At 38.7% G+C, this 21,033-nt stretch overlaps 1 protein-coding gene and 2 non-coding genes across 7 annotated transcripts in view; all 3 read right to left on the bottom strand.

Annotated features, from left to right (window-relative positions):
* Window positions 1-21,033, bottom strand: part of LOC131470218 (transcription factor SOX-6-like) — a 100,549-nt gene that overhangs the window by 27,901 nt on the left and 51,615 nt on the right. For 3 of the 5 annotated variants that reach the window (XM_058645888.1, XM_058645890.1, XM_058645887.1), the window contains 3 exons: window positions 13,458-13,547; window positions 7,141-7,313; window positions 4,484-4,552 (listed from right to left, as the gene is read on the bottom strand). In XM_058645888.1, the coding sequence (XP_058501871.1) occupies window positions 4,484-4,552; window positions 7,141-7,313; window positions 13,458-13,547 (332 nt within the window). The remainder of the gene's footprint in view (window positions 1-4,483; window positions 4,553-7,140; window positions 7,314-13,457; window positions 13,548-21,033) is intronic. The other 2 variants (XM_058645892.1, XM_058645891.1) reach the window with 1 other exon arrangement.
* trnad-guc (transfer RNA aspartic acid (anticodon GUC)) lies at window positions 18,726-18,797 on the bottom strand. The gene has a single exon. It is a non-coding gene; the product is annotated as a tRNA-Asp (tRNA).
* On the bottom strand, window positions 19,887-19,958 carry trnad-guc (transfer RNA aspartic acid (anticodon GUC)). The gene has a single exon. It is a non-coding gene; the product is annotated as a tRNA-Asp (tRNA).

Consider the following 21,033-nt stretch of genomic DNA (forward strand, 5'->3'; position numbering starts at 1 on the left):
CACAGACTCTGAATTAATGTTCCTCTTGTGTATGGGCACTGGGGTCCGGGGCCAACGAGTACAAACGTGGTGTGTCTTTATGTTGATGCGTTTTAAAAAGGAGAGAGGAGAGGAGGAATAAAGAACTGTCTGGTTGTGCAGTTGGCAGGTACGCACGCACACACACACATGAGTGTCGCTTGATTTTGTGACACACACAAGGTAATAATCTGTCAATTCATTCAGGTCAATTATATTGCCAAATTGAAAAGGGAAAAGATAAATACTACAACAAAAAAGGAAGAAATCACTGATCACATAAATGACATTCCAGGTGCAATATGATGAGTGTCACACTTTTTATAGTGACACATATCTGCACATAAATACCACAAAGATAAGACTTGGTATCACAGATCCAAACAAAATCTCCTTCTAACCTAACAACAGTCCAATTGTATTGTTACACAGTAACTTGTGAACGATAGTACCTTCATTTTATGTCATACATCTTCCATCTACTCACTAATTTGGGGGTTTCTAATTGACCAGTCATGTTTGAGCATGCTGTGGTCGCCCGCACGTTAACACACTGTGTGAAAATGCATTGGCGTTTTAAAATCCGATCACTACTGCAACTCCATTCTTGCTCCTCACGTTACCTGACAGGCTGCAAACCACGTATGGTGTACAGATGATAGATGAGTCTTGTTCGGATATCCGCTATCTACACTGGAAGCTGATGAAGTATTTGCTTCTAACACTGATTCATCATCATCAGATGGACAATCAGCTCCAAGATTAGCAGCAAACAAGCTCAAATATTTCGATTACTTTGTTTGAAATGGCACTGTGATCATTTACAATTCAATTCTTAATGATCTCGCTAACTAAACACACATTCTTCAACATCATGACCCCAGGATTGTGAAATACTAGGGTCGGACAGTCACTAAGCTTTCAATGTGTACTTTAAGGAAGTGCCTTGCTTTGCGGAGGCTGCCGTCTGCCATGTTTCTACAGCAGCTCGAGCAGACAAATCAACTAGAGCATGTGTTTCACATTTTAAAGTGGAGGCTTACAAACAAAGATGAACAACAGCCTTTCTAGCATGCAAACGCCACCGTACAGTTCCCTGACACACTTGAGAAGGAGAGAAGTGACTATGCTTGTTACAATCTACATGTCTCACCATTAGATGTCAAAAATTCTTGCACAGTGGACGTTAAACTTTGTCTATTAGCCATACAAACTTGACTGGTCATTTTAGTGTCTCTCTGTGAGACTTGCAGTGGCGAGAATTTGCTTTTTAACAGCTTTAAGGACACAATACACCTTGAAATAATCACATTTCTCTCGACACTAGAGGTGATTTTAATTGAAGCTCACAGAATTCCACTATGCTCAGAGAATTTCCCATAGGCTAACACACAGGTTAATACACCGCAGTTATGGCCATTATAAAGTCAAGAGTTAGCCATTCTCCATAGTTGGTGAGTCCAATCGACGTTATGGTCCTTCCATGGCTTTCCGAGTCATTGTGTCTGGAGCTGTATTTGCTGACATAGTGGCCGCCTGTCTATTTAATTGCCATTTGTGTGCTCCATTAGTTCTTATGCATTTGTGTGAGTGTGTATTTGTGCATGCTTGTGTGTATGGGTGGATTAATGTGTTTGTGTCTATTTGTATTAACAAAGTTTCAGCAACCCCAACGACTCAGAACCCCACCTAACGTCAGCGCTTTATTGACAAGGGAAAAGCTCGAGTCTTTACTTGAGGCTGTGATGACATGAACTGTCATTTATCAGGGAATTAACCCGCGGCAGTTCATCGGCAAGATGACTGAGATTCTGACGCTGACGCACAGATTAAAAATGCTGGTCAAACATACTTGAGTTAGTCATTCACTGGGTTTTCAACAGGGGGCAGCAGACTGCACTGACAGTATGGAGCAGGCCACTGACTACGTCATCCGCACAGCAAAATGATACAAAAGGATTGAAGAGACAAATAAAAACAATAAGAAAACAACACTCAAGGAGCAAGAACTCGAGGAGAACAGCGGAGGGCAGACAAAGGAGGAGCCAGAGGAGTTATAAATGAAGAACAGAGAGAGGGACAAGGAGGAGGAGGAGGAGTGTGGCTTTGCAGTCATTAATTAGCCCGTTAGCTAGGAACCGGGCGGTGCGGTTAGGGCCTGTGCCTTTGTGGGCCCAAAGGAAATGGGCCACATATGAGAGCCATTATAGGAACTGACTTAACAAAGACACATGTCTGTCAGCCACCAGGCTGGGCTGCTCTGCTTACCGTACACAAAGGGCCCACCACCACTGTGTGTGCGCGCACACGTGTGTGTGTGTCTGTACATCAATGTCTGCATTTATGGATTCATTTAATCTGTCTCTACTTTCAGTCAGGATTAATTATCAATATCGTAGAGTTGTGAGCCTGTGTGCGTGTATAAATATTTAGTTTGTCTGTTGGTCTGATGATTCATTACATTGCACATGGGTAATGATATCTATCACAAAGGGGCCTTCGGAAGCATTTCTTTAACCTGTGGACATCCCCCGCTGGCTCTCCACACCATTTAAAACCACATGACAGGAAACCTGGGTCACTTTGAACTCTGCTTCCCCCAACAACATTGCACTCGTTGACAACCACGCTGACACCATCCATGCACGGAGAGGAACGTAGGAACGGCAAGAGGGAGAAATGGAAAAATGGGTTAAAGCCAGTGTCCCACTGGGTTTTCATTGTCTCCATTCATAAATCAGACACAGATAAGCTTCAGTTTATCACATATTAATGCTGCGCTATAAAACGTTCAAAATTTATAGCGCACAACAGGGAGTTGCAACTATTCCATTTTTTAAGCAAAAACTTTTTCATGGTTTCTTATTTTTTCCATCTGGACAACATTTAGTGTTTCAAATGGAGATGTGAACAACAACTGGCACTTCTAGAAAGTGGTTTTACCACTGAGGCCGATTCTTTTCAGCTGAAACAGTAGCATAGCATTTGGTCAGCTCCTTAGAGTATTGGCCTGAGAGGAGCTCAGGTCTGGATTTGATAAGTGGAAACAGACTGGTGCGGCGCTGCCTGTGTTTAAGGCCAACACACATCTGACACAGCGTAAACAGCCCATACCCCAGTGACTAAGCCCTGGAGCTTAGCCATAATAATTCTAAACCTCTGTACAGTAGATAGACCATATGCTTCGTACTAAGCTTGGTTTGTTTGCCAAGAAATGCTATTGTTTTAAAAAAATAACTTAAATTACCGGCAGTCTGCACACACCCAGCTGTGATATAATATATCTATATATCTATTATGTGCATATATATATATATCACCTGAATTTACAGCACATGCCTCTGTAGCTCTACATAATAACATGCTGCTCTGCTGCATATCCCTTCATCCTGAAAACCAAATATGACACAGTATCCATGCTTCGCAGCTTGGAAGAGGATCCCTGTAAGGGCTGTTTTTTTGTGGTCTTGTTCTCCCCTGGGGCACAGCAGCCTAATGAAGTCCAATCCAAGCTTTATTAAGATCAGAGGGTGGGGCCTCATAATAAAAAAAGGGAGAAGTAGGGGGTGGGAATAAACCAGCCCTCGTTAACGGCATCGCACCCTCGGAGCATCGTGAGATCCAAAAGCTTGGAATCACAGGGGGATAAAAACAAGGTAAAAATAACAACGAGAGCAAGTGGACTCTGATTGTCACACAATTTGATTTAATTCAGCAGCAATCCAACCACTTAAAAATAAACCAATAAAGTACAACATGGCTAACTTCCCACATGGCTATCAGCTACAAATAGTCTGCAAATTTACCAGCATTTGGTCACAGCTGGTGGCAATTTCTTGGTGACTACGTATGTATGTATATACAGTCTAGTGATCATAAAAATCAGTGCATCAGGTGGCTCAGTGACACACATGTAGAAATAAGAAAAGGAGAAGTCAATAGAGCTTTTCACCAGGGCTGTTTTCTATCTATCCCCTTAGTAGTCCAATGTGTTTTTTATTTGATTGTAATAAAGTAAATAGGAAACATGACACTGCTGAACTAAGAGGAAGAGGTGTATGTTAAGGCAAAAGAAAGCAATTACTATGAAAGAGTAACAGGGTGGTTCAAGTTAGGCAGAGGAGAGGAAACATATGGCAATAAATTGAAAGGCGAAAGCCCAGCGGAGGCTGCGGTATTGATCACAAAGTGATCGATGCAAATGTAAACAATTCAGCAAATGATACGGGACAATTACTGGGTCCCTGTCATTTATCGATTGAGGCACAAAACGTAAAGGAAATGTTCACAATCACTTTTGTAAATAACAAATGACTCAATAGTAAAGGAAGACAACACTTGGATCGTCCAGACAGAGGATAAAATTAAGGGATGATGCGGAAGAAATAAGGGGAGTCTGTAAGGGGCAGAAGTCGTAAGCTGGAAAATGTCAAGAATGTGCATGCGTGCATGTCAGTCAACTAACCTGGATCTGCTGCTGGAGAATGTTTATCTTTTGCTGCTGCTGCACGAGCTGCTGCTGCTGTCTGGCAATCTGCATGGACACAAAATAGCAGGTTATGAGAAAACAATTATTTGATTATTGCATACTTGTTCTTCATAATTTGGATATGATAAGAGGGACTCATTGTGGGTATGTTTTATTTTTTGGCAACCTGCTGTTTTACGTCCTAATTTTGAGTGAAAATCAAACAAAAATGTTTAACCCAACAAAAAATCCCTGTTTACTAGAATATTTTTTAATTGCATATGTACATATGTATATTTCTACTGCCATTACACTGTGCAATAAATTTCAACACCACAATGACACATTGAAGCCAAAAAAACAAAGTTGTTTAGAGGCTGTATGTTTAGAGGCCAGACACTTCGCTGACCACTCGATGCTTCTTTTCATAGCTCTGATGAACCTCGGTGATCTGTGGGAAGCAGCCTGTTATTGCTCCAAGAAACTGCTCCTGGATTCCAGCCAATCTACGTCATTTCGAAACCTGACTAATCTTTGGTGAACATCGGTCAAAAACAGAAGCAGGGAGTTTGGAATAAAACAGCACAGAATGAGTAGAGTAGAGCTGGATCATTGCTCAAGACCACTAACTGTCCTGAAGCCTGAACTGCAGAGGTCAAAGGAGAACGGAGATAGAGGGAGAGTAAGTTAAATGTCTGTTTGACCTCAGATTGCCATCTCCTCCCGCTAACCAACTCTGCCTCCTACAATTTAGGTTTCTGTATGTTAAACTTCAACAACAACAAGGAAAAGCAACTGATGTATGTTGTCTAATAATAATAATAATAATAATAATAACATAATGGAGTCAATGGCACACTTTGTTGATAGAGATGTGTTTTCCAACAAAAAAACATCCATTCATTCATCAAGAACAATACACATCTGTAGTGACTCTAGCATGACTTTTACAGATATAGCTTTTATGGTTATGTTTACATACAGCACTTGCTTTAAGGGAAAGATTGTGGTTTGGCTAAAAACAAAGAAAAAAGTCCACTGTGACCTCAGACGCCACCTGTTTACTTACGTTTATATAAAAACCACAATCTCTCGCTCAGCTCAGCCCAATTGATTTGTTGCCCGAGACTAACCACAGAATGGACCTAAGATGTGAACCTCGGAGCACGTGTGTTATTGCAGTGCAGTCACACAGAAACGTCTGTTCTCCGGCGTAGACGTTGGTGTGACTGATGGTACAGCTAATTAATGCAATAAGCAGTGTGAAAAGTTCCAATGCAAATCTCTTAACTCACAATAAACCTGTTAGACTGACATGTTTACTAAGCCAACCAGAAACATCCAGCACCCATAAACACTCATCACCAAGAGAGGGGGGCGGGGGGGCGGGGGGGCAATCACACTTATATCTTCCTTTGTTTTGATGTGAGGGGAAAAATACAAGGGTTTAGTTGGGAGAGCGGGCCAGTCATGAGAAATTCAAATCTTTAAAGGGGCAACGTGACGACTATTTGATTCTGCCCACTCACAGGCAGAAAAGTAAAGCAGCTGCCTCTCTCTTTTTTTCTTGAGGAGTCGTTTAGTATATTTATTCTGAAATGTAATTACAGGCTGCTGAATGGGAGGCGGCGCCCCATTTGCACACATGTCATATTTCATTAAAGGCAGATTTCTCGGGGTTTGTCTGTAGGGCATTATCCTATCAAGTCTCAACAGCTAAATGACTGGCTGATATTGGAATCTGTCTTTCTTTTCACCCTCTACATCTTCCCAGGTCCTTTGTAAAGCCATGAAAAGTGGAATGTGTTGTGATGTGAGGTATGTACTTGTCCAAACAGAGCCTGTCGTATGCCGACCTACAGTAACATGTCGGCAAAGAGCGAAAACAAAGAGCAGCTCACCTAGACACCTCTCTCACTCTTTTTTTCCCCCTGTCACATGCTTTTTACTCCGACTATCTTTCTCCGACAACTGAAGGCATGCTTCAACTTTTAAAGTCACAAACGTCGAAAACATAATATCAGGTGTTTTTGTTTTTTGTTGTTGTTGTTGTTGTTGTTGACCATCATTTCAGTCACTTCTGTCTTTATGAACCACCTTCACCAGGAATACGGAAAAAACATCAAAACAAAAAACGAACAAGCGAGGGAACATTAGTGGAATGGCCAAAATATTATCTTTACATATTTGTCAGACACTTAACAAACTTTATTTTGAAAGTAAACTTTTGTCTCCTGTGGCCTACAGCTTCACCAGAGCAGAGAGAAAGTGTCAGTGTTCAAATGTGTCAAACTCAACAAAGAGCAGCAGTTCACAAGAACACAATGCTTCACATTAACTGCTTACAAGTAATGAGACTTGGGAACAGCTGATTTGATTATGTGATTTGGAGGTGAATCCAGTAGCGACAATGGTCAATAGTTCACCGTGATCTAGGGGATTGGTCTGCAGAACATTTATTATGTTATTTTTTGTCTCCTTGACATCTGTCTGATCACCTGTTTCTTCCTTAAGTGAAACCACGTACAGCTGCTAAAAGGATTTTCTGTGGAGAAGGCTCTCCTGTACATGCACTGCGCTCTTTGCTCTTTGCATAACTCTTTCATATTATACATTTGCAATCCGCGACACAAACATCATCCAGGCCCGTCTACCTGCTCCTGCTGCTGCCTGGCCAGCTCCATCTGTTGTCTCTGCTTTTCCAGCTGTGAGGCGGCCATCTTTTTCTGCTCATCATGGGCGGCAAGGAGCTGCTCTCTCAGATTGATCAGCTGGCTGATCATGGTGGAAAGTTGGTGCTCCTTCTCCTCCAGGGACTCTGGTGTACCTGGACATGAAATTAGAACAGTTTATCGATTTTTACAAGTCAGCCAGATGTTGAAAGAATTGAATAATGAAGTTGATGAATCCACTCTCGCTCTATGGCCAGAGCAGGTCACATGACATGTATTCAGTTACTTCTCAGCATTACAAAATTAGACTTGTTCTGTGAATATCCATCCATTCATTTTCTACCGCTTTATCCTCCACATGAGGATTGCAGGGGTCCAATTTGCCTAATCCCCATATTGCATGTTACGGTGGAAGGAAACCAGAGAACCTGAAGAAAACCCCCACACACACACACAAGGGGAGACCCTTGTTCCGACCAGGTCGGGAACCCATGATGAAGGTGCGAGTTTTCTCCTTCAGTTTGTGATGCTTTGGACATTTTCTCATTAATACAAAATCCCCACAGCAGAAGGCAGTTTTAACAAATGTCTGCACACAAGGGAAAACCCTCATTCCCAGATTCCCATAAATCTGGCTTGTCGTTACATCTTACTACTTATTATTTTCTGCCTTGTCTCTACATGCCGTCAGTGTTTATAACCTAGTGTCTGCTCTCGAGAACAATAAAATCAGTTTGACTTATCTTTTTAAAACAAGTGGCTGTCACACACTTTTTTGTCAGTTTTATGATTTAGACATTCTTGGGACCAGCACCAGTGAGACTGCCCAGTTACTAGATTATGTGTGAGGTGTCACAAGAGGCACTGACAGCAAGGCAACTATAACATTGATTGACCTCACATATAAAAACATTCTTTACATTTTCACCACAGCAACATCTCACAGTTTCATCACCATATTGTGTATATGCTGTGTTTATACGAGTTCAACCATTTGGATCATTTATATTAATTATAGACAACGTTGCCTCACTCTGTAGCAACAGCTGTTCTTGCTACTGGATGTGATTATTCTTGTTTAGTGAGTCTTTATCACTCATGGTCAACATTTTCTTGATTCTTCTCTGTGAATGGGGAACAAAGATGCGAGTTCATTGTGTTCTTGGTGGATGTGCATGTGTGCGTGCGTGTGCACACGCATGTGTGAGTGCAATGCATGAACGTGTGGGACATGAACTCACACACTTCCACAGTAAAGTTTATCTTGTTTTGAACCTTTTGCTTGTGTGTGTGTGTGTGTGTGTGCACATGTGCATGTGTGTAAGGTCTTGCCCTGGGGCCATGAAGGGAGACTGCAGGGTGGCCCCAACACTACCTGCATACTAACAGAGTCTCCATTGTAGTCTTGTCAGGGCCCTATTGTACCCCAGATCCTCTCACCCCCCACCCACACACACACACACACACACACACACACACACAGATTGCCCCTCAGCACCCCTGTATCAAAGGCAACATTCTCCTGTTCTTGTCCCTTTTTTCCACGCTTTCATTATTTCTTTTTTTCAGTTTTCCCCAAACAACCCCCCATCAGTTACTATACTTCCAAGTCCAGATTCCCTCTCCTCTCCTCTCCTCTCCTCTCCTCTCCTTCTTCCCATTTCATTTGCTTCTTTTACTTTTTCTCAACTTTTCATCCTTCCCTCTATCCCTTAGCCTCACATCCTTTTGTATCCCCTCTGCCCTTTTCTCACAAGCTCTCTCAGCCACCTCCTCCACTACTCCTTCTCTTCTCTTGTCATTTTATCACCCTTTCAGTCACCTCAAGCCCTCTTGACCAGTTTAGGCCCCATATCCACATAGAAACGGAATCTTTTTTCTTTGTCGTTTTGAAAAAGCTTCCCGTATACATGGCATTGTTTGCAGAAAATGCCCCAAAACGTCTCAAAAGGCCTGTAAGAGACACTGTAATGCTGCTACGCCACAAAAACAGAGAAAGAATGAACCAAGCCAGGGGAAAGGAAGGAAATATTAGAAATAAAATATAAGCTATCATAAAGCAAACACACCAAACAAGAGTGTCAGTGATGACAACTTAGAATTTTTTTTTTTTTTTAAGTGACTTTCTGGCACAACCTTAACTACTTTCTGAGAAGGAAATGTTCAGTTCTGCCGCGCGAGTGAGCTTCATCTAACTCTATTTACAGCGGGCAGAGAGACACAGAGAGGAAGAGAGAGAGAAACACTGTGACCACACAGACAAGAACGAGCTGTGGATGTTCAGTGCAGCTGACCGTGTGCAGAACACTCACTAATCTGTATTATGTATTCAAGTAAAAATAGTGTCTGTAAAAATTGTTTTTTTGTTATCTCCTCCCCTTATTTTATGATGGCGACGACGAGGATAGGGACAACCTACTTTTAAAAAAAGAAAAACCTATGCAGGGTTGTTTCCGCGCAGACAGGGCCAGGCCCTTAGTCTTCTTATATGGATGGATACTATATAATCCTGTCGTGTCTCAGAAACACATACACACGCAAACTCCTTCTCATTATTTCCGTTCTTATTTATCTTATTATAAGTGAAGTCCGTTGTGAAATTGGCACCATGATTCATCTCTGTGGATTAGGAGTTCTGTGTTCCTTCAGCACCTCTGGCATCAGTAACTATGTCGCATATTTTCCATTTATCAGGATCATTCCCAACACCTGCTGGGGGCAACAGTCAAAACAGAAAGCCATTAACGGTTTTCACTGTTGTCTGTTTGAATGATCACAGGATGATCTATCTCTCTGGGGCACAATGTCAGAACTCTTACTTCTGCATTAGGTTGGTGCTCCTGATCATACATGCTTTTTTTTTTTTTATTCAATTATTATTTATCTGTCTGTAGCACTGTTTGTATCTCAACAGCTGAATAGTGTATGTGTGTGCGTTTGAATTTGGTTTTATTCTCTTCTTTGTCATTTCACTCTATTTAACTTCATCAGTCTGTGTTTACAACAGCACACGTCAAGCTAATGTGAATGTGTCAATCATTTTCAGCACGCATAGGGTTGTTAAACTGAAGAGTCGCTGACACTACAGCACTTGCCGTCCCATCTTCCTGTCAGACCACATGCGCCAACAAAAACAACATCTGGGTACACATATATATATATATATATATATATACAGTATCAAGCTTAATCTGTGTACATTCAGGCTGAACAACGTTCATCCCCCACATCAATGAAAGAATATACAGTATATAAAACAAAGATAGATAAGATGCCTGTCTCTCAACACTGCTGACAGATAAACCAGCTCGTCTGACATTAGAAACACAAACATTTCCAATTCTTTTCTGCATTCACCAAATTTAGTGGTAGTTTTACAAAGTTTTAACACGAAAAAACATATTCAGAATACATGACATTTAAAGGAGTTGCTTTTGTATCTACTTTTTGTTTTATACATATAATTTGTCACATTGTTAACCTTAGCGCACATGCATTACTGCTGTAACGTATGATACAAACAGTTAAGAGTTACATAAGAGTTGGTGGTTCTCTTTAACAATTGTTATGCATCTTCCTATATATATACTGTATATATATACAGTATATATATATATGTGTGTATACATATATACTGTATATATATATATAGTGTATATATATGTGTATACATATATATATATAGATATATAGATATAGATATATTGTATATATGTTATATATATAAGATTATGAGAGAAATGAAATACTAAATGTTCAAATGTCACCTGGTTCCCACAATGGCACTGTTGGTGTAGTATAAACGTCTGCTGCAGCAGAGAAGTGCAGGGATGTGTGTGTGTGTGTGTGTGTGTGTGTGTGTGTGTGTGAATCTGGACATTGAACTCACAAACCTACCTTGAACAGGTAAGCATTAAAAATAGAAACTACATTATACCCACATCAAAATGCATGTGTGATTGGTTATTTATTTTTTTCAGTTGGAAAAGGGGACATTGATTATCGTCACCATGAAAATAGCTACAACAGAACAAGTCGTTGTGTGAGAAGACACAGAGCAACGGTTGAGTCTATTTAGGTCAGTGAGACCAGACTTAATTTCATTTGAATCAAAGAATAACAGATTTTAATGCTTTAATTCATTTAGAGCATTTGATCACGATGCAGCTGGAGGTGTGTGTGTGTGTGTGTGTGTGTTGATGTGTGAAGAGCATGTGCATGTGTTGGTACATGCTATATTCATGTACAGTGTCTTCAGCAAACATACAAGAAACTGATACATTTGGCTCTTTGCTGCGTTTTTCTTATTGCAGTTTTTACTGCCTGTTTCTTGCCGTTCACGTTTAGTTTTTTCATCAGCAACATGTGCATATTATACCAGTGATCATCTGAGTGTTTATCAGGAAGACATTATAATTTATTTACATATTACTAATGCACAGAGAGGATATGAAATATGCTGACCTCTGTAAGTGGGCATCAGGAGATGATCACTTCATTTAATGTTATCATTGTTATGAATTCTCTTATTCAAGTGCGATCATGGACATCAGGAGAAATCAGGGTGATGTTTTTTATACAGTATATTTTTTTAAAGAATGTCAAATATCATATGATGATCAAAGTAAAAAAGCACAAGATAAATAAATAGAAATGTATAAAGTGACACATTTTTCACTTTAAAATGTGGTTTTAAAAAGTTGCAAATGTTTTTTCATCAGCTGATAAAATAAAGTAAAATAACGTGTTATTAATAATATTAATAATAATAATAATAATAATGAAATAAATGTCTTGAATTGAAATTTCATACATACAATACATACATTTTATTTAAAATTTTAAATAAAAGTCACATGAAGTTGAGTTTTTAACATGTAGTCATGTTCATTCCTGTATTTAGCTGGACATACAAAGCCACATTGTCTCTGAACAAGTGATTAGCTAAGTGTGTGTGTATACGCGTGTGTGTGTGTGTGTGTCTGCACGCGTGTGTGCTTCTCATTTCACTGGGAGATGATCACAAACGAACATGCTGCAGCTCAGGGGACAAGTGTCAGTCTTTGCTTTGAAGCTCTTTCATTTAGTGTCCAAATTAGTGACTATAACAAGTCAAGGCTACATTAGTCACATTGGGTTATGGCATTTTACACAAAAAAAAATCATGTACATGACATTACTGGAGACAAAGTCATGAAATAGAAATCTTTCATTCATTTTCTACCGCTTTATCCTCCACATGAGGGTCACGGGGAGGTGGAGCCAATCCCAGCTGACACAGGGTGAAAGGCAGGGTACACCCTGGACAGGTTGCCAGTCCATTGTAGGGCAAACATACAGAGATGAACAACCATTCACTCTCACATTCACAGCCTGCAGTCACACTGCATGTTTTTGGACTGTGGGAGGAAAGCGAGGTCTTACTGTAAGGCAACATAGAGATCATTCTCTGAAAATCACAGCATTTTGCCCATGATATTTTTATTTAAAACATTTCACAACTACAAAATACCCAGATTTCCAAGTCTAGTATCTATTGTAATGCCATGTTTAAAAAAAATATATATATAATATAAAATATTTATATTTACAAAAGCTTAAAAAGTCATGAAAAGAAAATATAAATGAGCAATTCCCCAGTTTCTCTCAAATATTAGTTTACAAAAATCAAGAAGAAAAATAAATAAAACATGTATTAATATTTGTTTTTTTTTTAAATAAATCATATTCCACTGCTTCTATCATACAAATGAAAAAAAGGTTGGTTCCCATCAGGAAAATGATAATGATGTGGGTAACTTAATATTATATGTGGCATGTTAGTCAGCTAAACATAACTTAAACATCATATTTTTCTCTTTCACTTTGAAAGGATGACATGCATTTTATCCCCTGCTGCTGCTGAGGCTGAGATTTTCACATCCCCATAACGCTGCTAATTTTGAACTTTTGTGAATACCTGAGTACATCAAGAACACATTATCCTTGGTGCAATTTATAGCTTCACAAGTGCTACTTTCTGACACAGAAAAAATATTGGAGCGTGTGAAGCCTCGTGCCTCACACACACACACACACACACACACACACACACAATTTATCGAGAGAAAAGGAATTGGGCTTGTAACTGGATGAACGCAAGTCAAGTCCTGGAATGGGTCAAGTGACAGGTAGGCCTGGTTTTATAGGCTAACTCTGTCACTGCTGAGGACTTTCCTTTAAGAATGAATGTAGGTAGATTTAGTTGCAGTGGCACATGTGGATTCTGGCTCTGACGTGCGTGTTTTCTCTTCTCTTACCTTTGACCTCCGCCAGCAGTTCAGTGGCGTTCAAGCAGTCAACACGCTCCTTCCATTCCTTGGAGAGGAGCCGCTCCATGCAAGACGGTTCTACAAAAACGCAGAAAATAATCACGTTCACTTTCGGATTGATCCACGCTTTGATTCTCACTGAATTCCACGAAATTTGACTTTGATTTGTAAAATATCAAACGTGATGAAAAAGGGAGACAGCATAAAAGTACCAAGGCTAATTGTAACTATTTCTGTCAACATCATCTGTTGCACTTTCAAAAAAAAGATTTCCTCCTCCTTCAAGTCCTTAAAAAATGCAGCAGCCATCCAGCTGACCAAATGAGAATGTCTGCATTGTTTTGATACTGGGTTTTATTTGTGGCTGTCTTCGCTTTCTCACAATGTGCCTCATAGCCTCGGGATAATAGACATCAGTGACATGTGGTCTCATAAGATTCATAAGGTCTCATTTGTTCGGGGAGAATCCTGCTGTGAACTTTACTACAACAATGGGAACTTTTCAATTCTTCACCAAGCAGATGGCAGAGAACTGGAACAGAGATGTCCAAGCATGAGTGTGAGTGTGTGTGTGTGTATTTGCAGTGATCATAAAAAACAAAGACCAACACACACACAGAATGCATGTCGTCACGTATCAGTGGTTACACTTTCACTTCATCTGATACACATGTTAACTCACTTTAATTTATTTATTGTCATTTAAATGACAGCTGAACCTTCAGTTCCTTCTCAGATAAAGACATGACATTTATATTATACCACACATTGATGTCCTTAACACTGTACTTTTATTCCTTCAGGTGCCTTACCTTTCTAGTACTGAAGTTTGTTCTTTTTGTTCTTTTTTTTTCCTCAATGTCATTCACCTGCCTTAGCTAGAGGTAACAATCCTTAAGACATATATTGTGTCATGTTTCAGAAGAAGCCGTTTGTACATTTGCATTTTATTGCCTCAGTGTAAAGATTTAATTGTTCCTGGCAGTGTATGCCTTTATCACGCAGGCTCCAACATGTACATACATATTAGGGCACAAGCCAGATTCACAGGAACAGTTGCACTTGAATGAATCCAAGTGTAAGCATGCATTTTGCAACAACATTACTGGCTGTCTTCTTTAGCCTTTAAGTAAAACATGGTTCTTCTTACAGTCTGTGTATTTACATGTCTTTTTAACGGATGTATTTTGTTCATTCTATATTGGATGCCAAAAAGCCGCATAGTCTCTCCACAGTGGACAATGCATGTGCAAAATGGGCCTGAAATTAGTTCATATTCAACTGACTTGCAACAACAAATCAATTTTAAGGAAAAATAACTGTGAGAAATTGTATTTAGTAAATAAATGGGGGCATGTTGTCAAGTAGAATTAATAATTAATTAACTGTATATGCATAAGTATTTAAATACTGACGATATCAACAAAATGTCCAGTATGAGTACATTTTGTTTAAAACAGAAGTTGGTTTAAGTTTGGTTAAAAGGAAAAAAAAGTGGTGTGGTTTTACACAGAAGAAAGTTCTCAGCGAATTTAGACACATCATGTTTATTTACATTCGAACCAAAACCGCAATTTTTCCTTAATCTCAACCTAAGTGCTTTTGTTGTATAAACATCGCCACAGATTGGGTTGTGGAAGCAAACTCCAGGCTGTGGTGTGACAGTTAAACATTTGAACACAGACTACACACCCAAATCACTTCCTAGCATCTACAATGCCATTATTAATGTAGCGCTTGATTTAAATAAAGTTGCTGAACATAATCAGCACTGTGTAAAAACAGGTCTTATACCATATAAATGTATTAGAGTGAGCCAGGGTTCACAGGTGACACACCTGAAATCAGATCAGTCTCTGAGGAAAATAATCTAAAAACAGTTTGAATGTGCTTTGAATGTATGTACTTAAAATGTATGTACTTGTATACTTGTTTAAATGTCAGCAGATACACCACAGATGGTGTCATTGTCACGCAGGCCCCATGCTGAAACCTCAGCTTCACTGAGGACGTCCAAAAAACCACATGTGCGCACAGAGAAACAGACATTCTTGGTGACTGTGTGGAAAACATGCCCCTGAGGTCTTGCCTGATTTAGAATGGTTAAGTGAGACAATAGCTCATTTGTGGTGCCTTTATCCCGACAAAAGGCGCTATAGGCATTCATTGGGGCACATGGCCTATTGTGAATGGCTTAATGTTTCGTTTTTGCGTATGGGCTCATTGTGTGGTCATGAGATGCCGTCCGCTAGCCAAGCCGACTTCCTCACTGAGTCCATTAAAGCCTTACATGTTTACAGTCGGATTATGATTGTTGTAAATAAGCTAATGCAGCTGTTCAGATCACATGGGATCAATGTAAAGGGGGGGCAGTCTGTGGCAGCAAGAGAGCAGATATCCACAAAACAAAGAAACAACTTAAAAATCTATAGTCATTTCTGGTGGTGATTTCCCATATACAGGAATAATAGCGGGTATTTCCATGATGGCCCAAGACACAGTAAAGTAAGGTAATTGATACATGTTCTCTCCCTCAGGACAATGGAATCTACCATCATAGATTTACTGGAAAAGTGGCTCTGTGTACATTTGGTTCAATGGCCGATTTTTACAGCCTACAAATGGCGATGGAGCCAGGATGTGCTGTCAAAACCAAACAAAACTACTTCCAAAAACCAAACCCCAAACTAAACCTGCGTTGTTTGCTTCGGTTGCGTCATTTCACTTTCAACGAGGATTTCAACTTCATCATCAACGTCTCTGCAAATGGGAGCCTCTTTGAGGCTTTTTCAAGCCTCTTCAATGCTAGCTGGCAAATAAAATCTATAAAACAATCAGAGATGGCACAAAAAAAGTCATAGTATAGTATGTCGTCCAAAATCAGTCACAAAAGTCATAGTATAGTATATCGTCCAAAATCAGTCAAAAAAGTCATAGTATAGGATGTCGTCCAAAATCAGTCAAAAAAGTCATAGTATAGTATGTCGTCCAAAATGAGCCAAAAAAGTCATAGTATAGTATGTCGTCCAAAATGAGCCAAAAAAGTCATAGTATAGTATGTCGTCCAAAATGAGCCAAAAAAGTCATAGTATAGTATGTCGTCCAAAATCAGTCAAAAAAGTCATAGTATAGTATGTCGTCCAAAATCAGTCAAAAAAGTCATAGTATAGTATGTCGTCCAAAATCAGTCAAAAAAGTCATAGTATAGCATGTCGTCCAAAATCAGTCAAAAAAGTCATAGTATAGTATGTCGTCCAAAATCAGCCAAAAAAGTCATAGTATAGTATGTCGTCCAAAATTTGAAAAAAAGTCATAGGTTAGTATGTCGTCCAAAATCAGTCAAAAAAGACATAGGTTAGTATGTCGTCCAAAATCAGTCAAAAAAGTCATAGTATAGTATGTCGTCCAAAATTTGAAAAAAAAGTCATAGGTTAGTATGTCGTCCAAAATCAGCCAAAAAAGTCATAGTATAGTATGTCGTCCAAAATGAGTCAAAAAAGTCATAGTATAGTATGTCGTCGAAAATCAGTCAAAAAAGTCATAGTATAGTATGTCGTCCAAAATCAGTCAAAAAAGTCATAGTATAGTATGTCTTCCAAAATATGACAAAAAAGTCATAATATAGTATGTCGTCCATAATTTGAAAAAAAGTCATAGGTTAGTATGTCGTCCAAAATCTGTCAAAAAAGTCATAGTATAGTATGTCTTCCAAAATATGACAAAAAAGTCATAGTATAGTATGTCGTCCATAATTTGAAAAAAAGTCATAGGTTAGTATGTCGTCCAAAATCTGTCAAAAAAGTCATAGTATAGTATGTCGTCCAAAATCAGTCAAAAAAGTCATAGTATAGTATGTCGTCCAAAATCAGTCAAAAAAGTCATAGGTTAGTATGTCGTCCAAAATCAGCCAAAAAAGTCATAGTATAGTATGTCGTCCAAAATGAGCCAAAAAAGTCATAGGTTAGTATGTCGTCCAAAATCAGCCAAAAAAGTCATAGTATAGTATGTCGTCCAAAATGAGTCAAAAAAGTCATAGTATAGTATGTCGTCCAAAATTTGAAAAAAAAGTCATAGGTTAGTATGTCGTCCAAAATCAGTCAAAAAAGTCATAGTATAGTATGTCGTCCAAAAGCAGTCAAAAAAGTCATAGTATAGTATGTCGTCCAAAATCAGTCAAAAAAGTCATAGTATAGTATGTCTTCCAAAATATGACAAAAAAGTCATAGTGTAGTATGTCGTCCAAAATCAGTCAAAAAAGTCATAGTATAGTATGTCGTCCAAAATGAGTCAAAAAAGTCATAGTATAGTATGTCGTCCAAAAGCAGTCAAAAAAGTCATAGTATAGTATGTCGTCCAAAATCAGTCAAAAAAGTCATAGTATAGTATGTCTTCCAAAATATGACAAAAAAGTCATAGTGTAGTATGTCGTCCAAAATCAGTCAAAAAAGTCATAGTATAGTATGTCGTCCAAAATGAGTCAAAAAAGTCATAGTATAGTATGTCGTCCAAAATTTGAAAAAAAAGTCATAGGTTAGTATGTCGTCCAAAATCAGCCAAAAAAGTCATAGTATAGTATGTCGTCCAAAATGAGTCAAAAAAGTCATAGTATAGTATGTCGTCCAAAATGAGTCAAAAAAGTCATAGTATAGTATGTCGTCCAAAATTTGAAAAAAAAGTGATAGGTTAGTATGTCGTCCAAAATCAGCCAAAAAAGTCATAGTATAGTATGTCGTCCAAAATGAGTCAAAAAAGTCATAGTATAGTATGTCGTCCAAAATTAGTCAAAAAAGTCATAGTATAGTATGTCGTCCAAAATGAGTCAAAAAAGTCATAGTATAGTATGTCGTCCAAAATTTGAAAAAAAAGTGATAGGTTAGTATGTCGTCCAAAATGAGTCAAAAAAGTCATAGTATAGTATGTTGTCCAAAATGAGTCAAAAAAGTCATAGTATAGTATGTCGTCCAAAATGAGTCAAAAAAGTCATAGTACAGTATGTTGTCCAAAATGAGTCAAAAAAGTCCAAGTAAAGTATGTCGTCCGAAATATGACACTTGTTAATGAGGTGGGAGGTTCTACAGCATGATTGGTTACAGGAGTGTGCTCGATTCGGGTCGACTACTTCTGCCTTACTGGCGGCACTGAGTCGCATACAGGAATGTTGTTGGCTACCCGCACTCAGTGCTGTTGCCATCTCTTCAGTAAGGAGTAATGTTGTATACCTACTGCTTGTTTTCCCTTCTGCAGAAAACTTTGGCACTCCCCGTCGGGGAATTGAACCCCAGTCTTCCGCGTGACAGGCGGAGATACTGTCCACTATACTAACGAGGACTGTGGTGCTGTATTTTGTACATACTTGTAGTGTTGCTTGACGTCAGCAAATAAAATCTATAGAACAATCAGCGATGGCACAAAAAAAGTCATAGTATAGTATGTTGTCCAAAATCAGTCAAAAAAGTCATAGTATAGTATGTCGTCCAAAATTTGAAAAAAAAGTCATAGGTTAGTATGTCGTCCAAAATCAGCCAAAAAAGTCATAGTATAGTATGTCGTCCAAAATGAGCCAAAAAAGTCATAGTATAGTATGTCGTCCAAAATCAGTCAAAAAAGTCATAGTATAGTATGTCGTCCATAATTTGAAAAAAAGTCATAGGTTAGTATGTCGTCCAAAATGAGCCAAAAAAGGCATAGTATAGTATGTCGTCCAAAATCAGTCAAAAAAGTCATAGTATAGTATGTCGTCCAAAATCAATCAAAAAAGTCATAGTATAGTATGTCGTCCAAAATCAGTCAAAAAAGTCATAGTATAGTATGTCGTCAAAAATATGACAAAAAAGTCATAGTATAGTATGTCGTCCAAAATCAGTCAAAAAAGTCATAGTATAGTATGTCGTCCAAAATGAGCCAAAAAAGTCATAGTATAGTATGTCGTCCAAAATCAGCCAAAAAAGTCATAGTATAGTATGTCGTCCAAAATCAGCCAAAAAAGTCATAGGTTAGTATGTCGTCCAAAATCAGTCAAAAAAGTCATAGTATAGTATGTCGTACAAAAAAATCAGCCAAAAAAGTCATAGTATAGTATGTCGTCCAAAATGAGTCAAAAAAGTCATAGTATAGTATGTCGTCCAAAATCAGTCAAAAAAGTCATAGTATAGTATGTTGTCCAAAATGAGTCAAAAAAGTCCAAGTAAAGTATGTCGTCCGAAATATGACACATGTTAATGAGGTGGGAGGTTCTACAGCATGATTGGTTACAGGAGTGTGCTCGGTTCGGGTCGACTACTTCTGCCTTACTGGCGGTGCTGAGTCGCATACAGGAATGTTGTTGGCTACCCGCACTCAGCGCTGTTGCCATCTCTTCAGTAAGGAGTAATGTTGTATACCTACTGCTTGTTTTCCCTTCTGCAGAAAACTTTGGCACTCCCCGTCGGGGAATCGAACCCCGGTCTTCCGCGTGACAGGCGGAGATACTGTCCACTATACTAACGAGGACTGTGGTGCTGTATTTTGACCACATACTTGCAGTGTTGCTTGACGTCAGAAAATAAAATCTATAGAACAATCAGCGATGGCACAAAAAAAGTCATAGTATAGTATGTTGTCCAAAATCAGTCAAAAAAGTCATAGTATAGTATGTCTTCCAAAATATGACAAATAAGTCATAGGTTAGTATGTCGTCCAAAATCAGCCAAAAAAGTCATAGTATAGTATGTCGTCCAAAATCAGTCAAAAAAGTCATAGTATAGTATGTCGTCCAAAATCAGTCAAAAAAGTCATAGTATAGTATGTCGTCCAAAATCAGTCAAAAAAGTCATAGTATAGTATGTCGTCCAAAATTTGAAAAAAAAGTCATAGGTTAGTATGTCGTCCAAAATCAGCCAAAAAAGTCATAGTATAGTATGTCGTCCAAAATGAGTCAAAAACGTCATAGAAAAGTATGTCGTCCAAAATTTGAAAAAAAGTCATAGGTTAGTATGTCGTCCAAAATCAGTCAAAAAAGTCATAGTATAGTATGTCGTCCAAAATCAGCCAAAAAAGTCATAGTATAGTATGTCGTCCAAAATCAGTCAAAAAAGTCATAGTATAGTATGTCGTCCAAAATCAGCCAAAAAAGTCATAGTATAGTATGTCGTCCAAAATCAGCCAAAAAAGTCATAGTATAGTATGTCGTCCAAAATGAGTCAAAAACGTCATAGTATAGTATGTCGTCCAAAATTTGAAAAAAAGTCATAGTATAGTATGTCGTCCAAAATCAGCCAAAAAAGTCATAGTATAGTATGTCGTCGAAAATCAGTCAAAAAAGTCATAGTATAGTATGTCGTCCAAAATCAGCCAAAAAAGTCATAGTATAGTATGTCGTCCAAAATGAGTCAAAAAAGTCATAGTATAGGATGTCGTCCAAAATCAGTCAAAAAAGTCATAGTATAGTATGTTGTCCAAAATGAGTCAAAAAAGTCCAAGTAAAGTATGTCGTCCGAAATATGACACATGTTAATGAGGTGGGAGGTTCTACAGCATGATTGGTTACAGGAGTGTGCTCGATTCGGGTCGACTACTTCTGCCTTAC

This window comes from Solea solea, chromosome 12 (assembly GCF_958295425.1).
Source record: "Solea solea chromosome 12, fSolSol10.1, whole genome shotgun sequence".
Lineage (NCBI taxonomy): Eukaryota > Metazoa > Chordata > Actinopteri > Pleuronectiformes > Soleidae > Solea > Solea solea.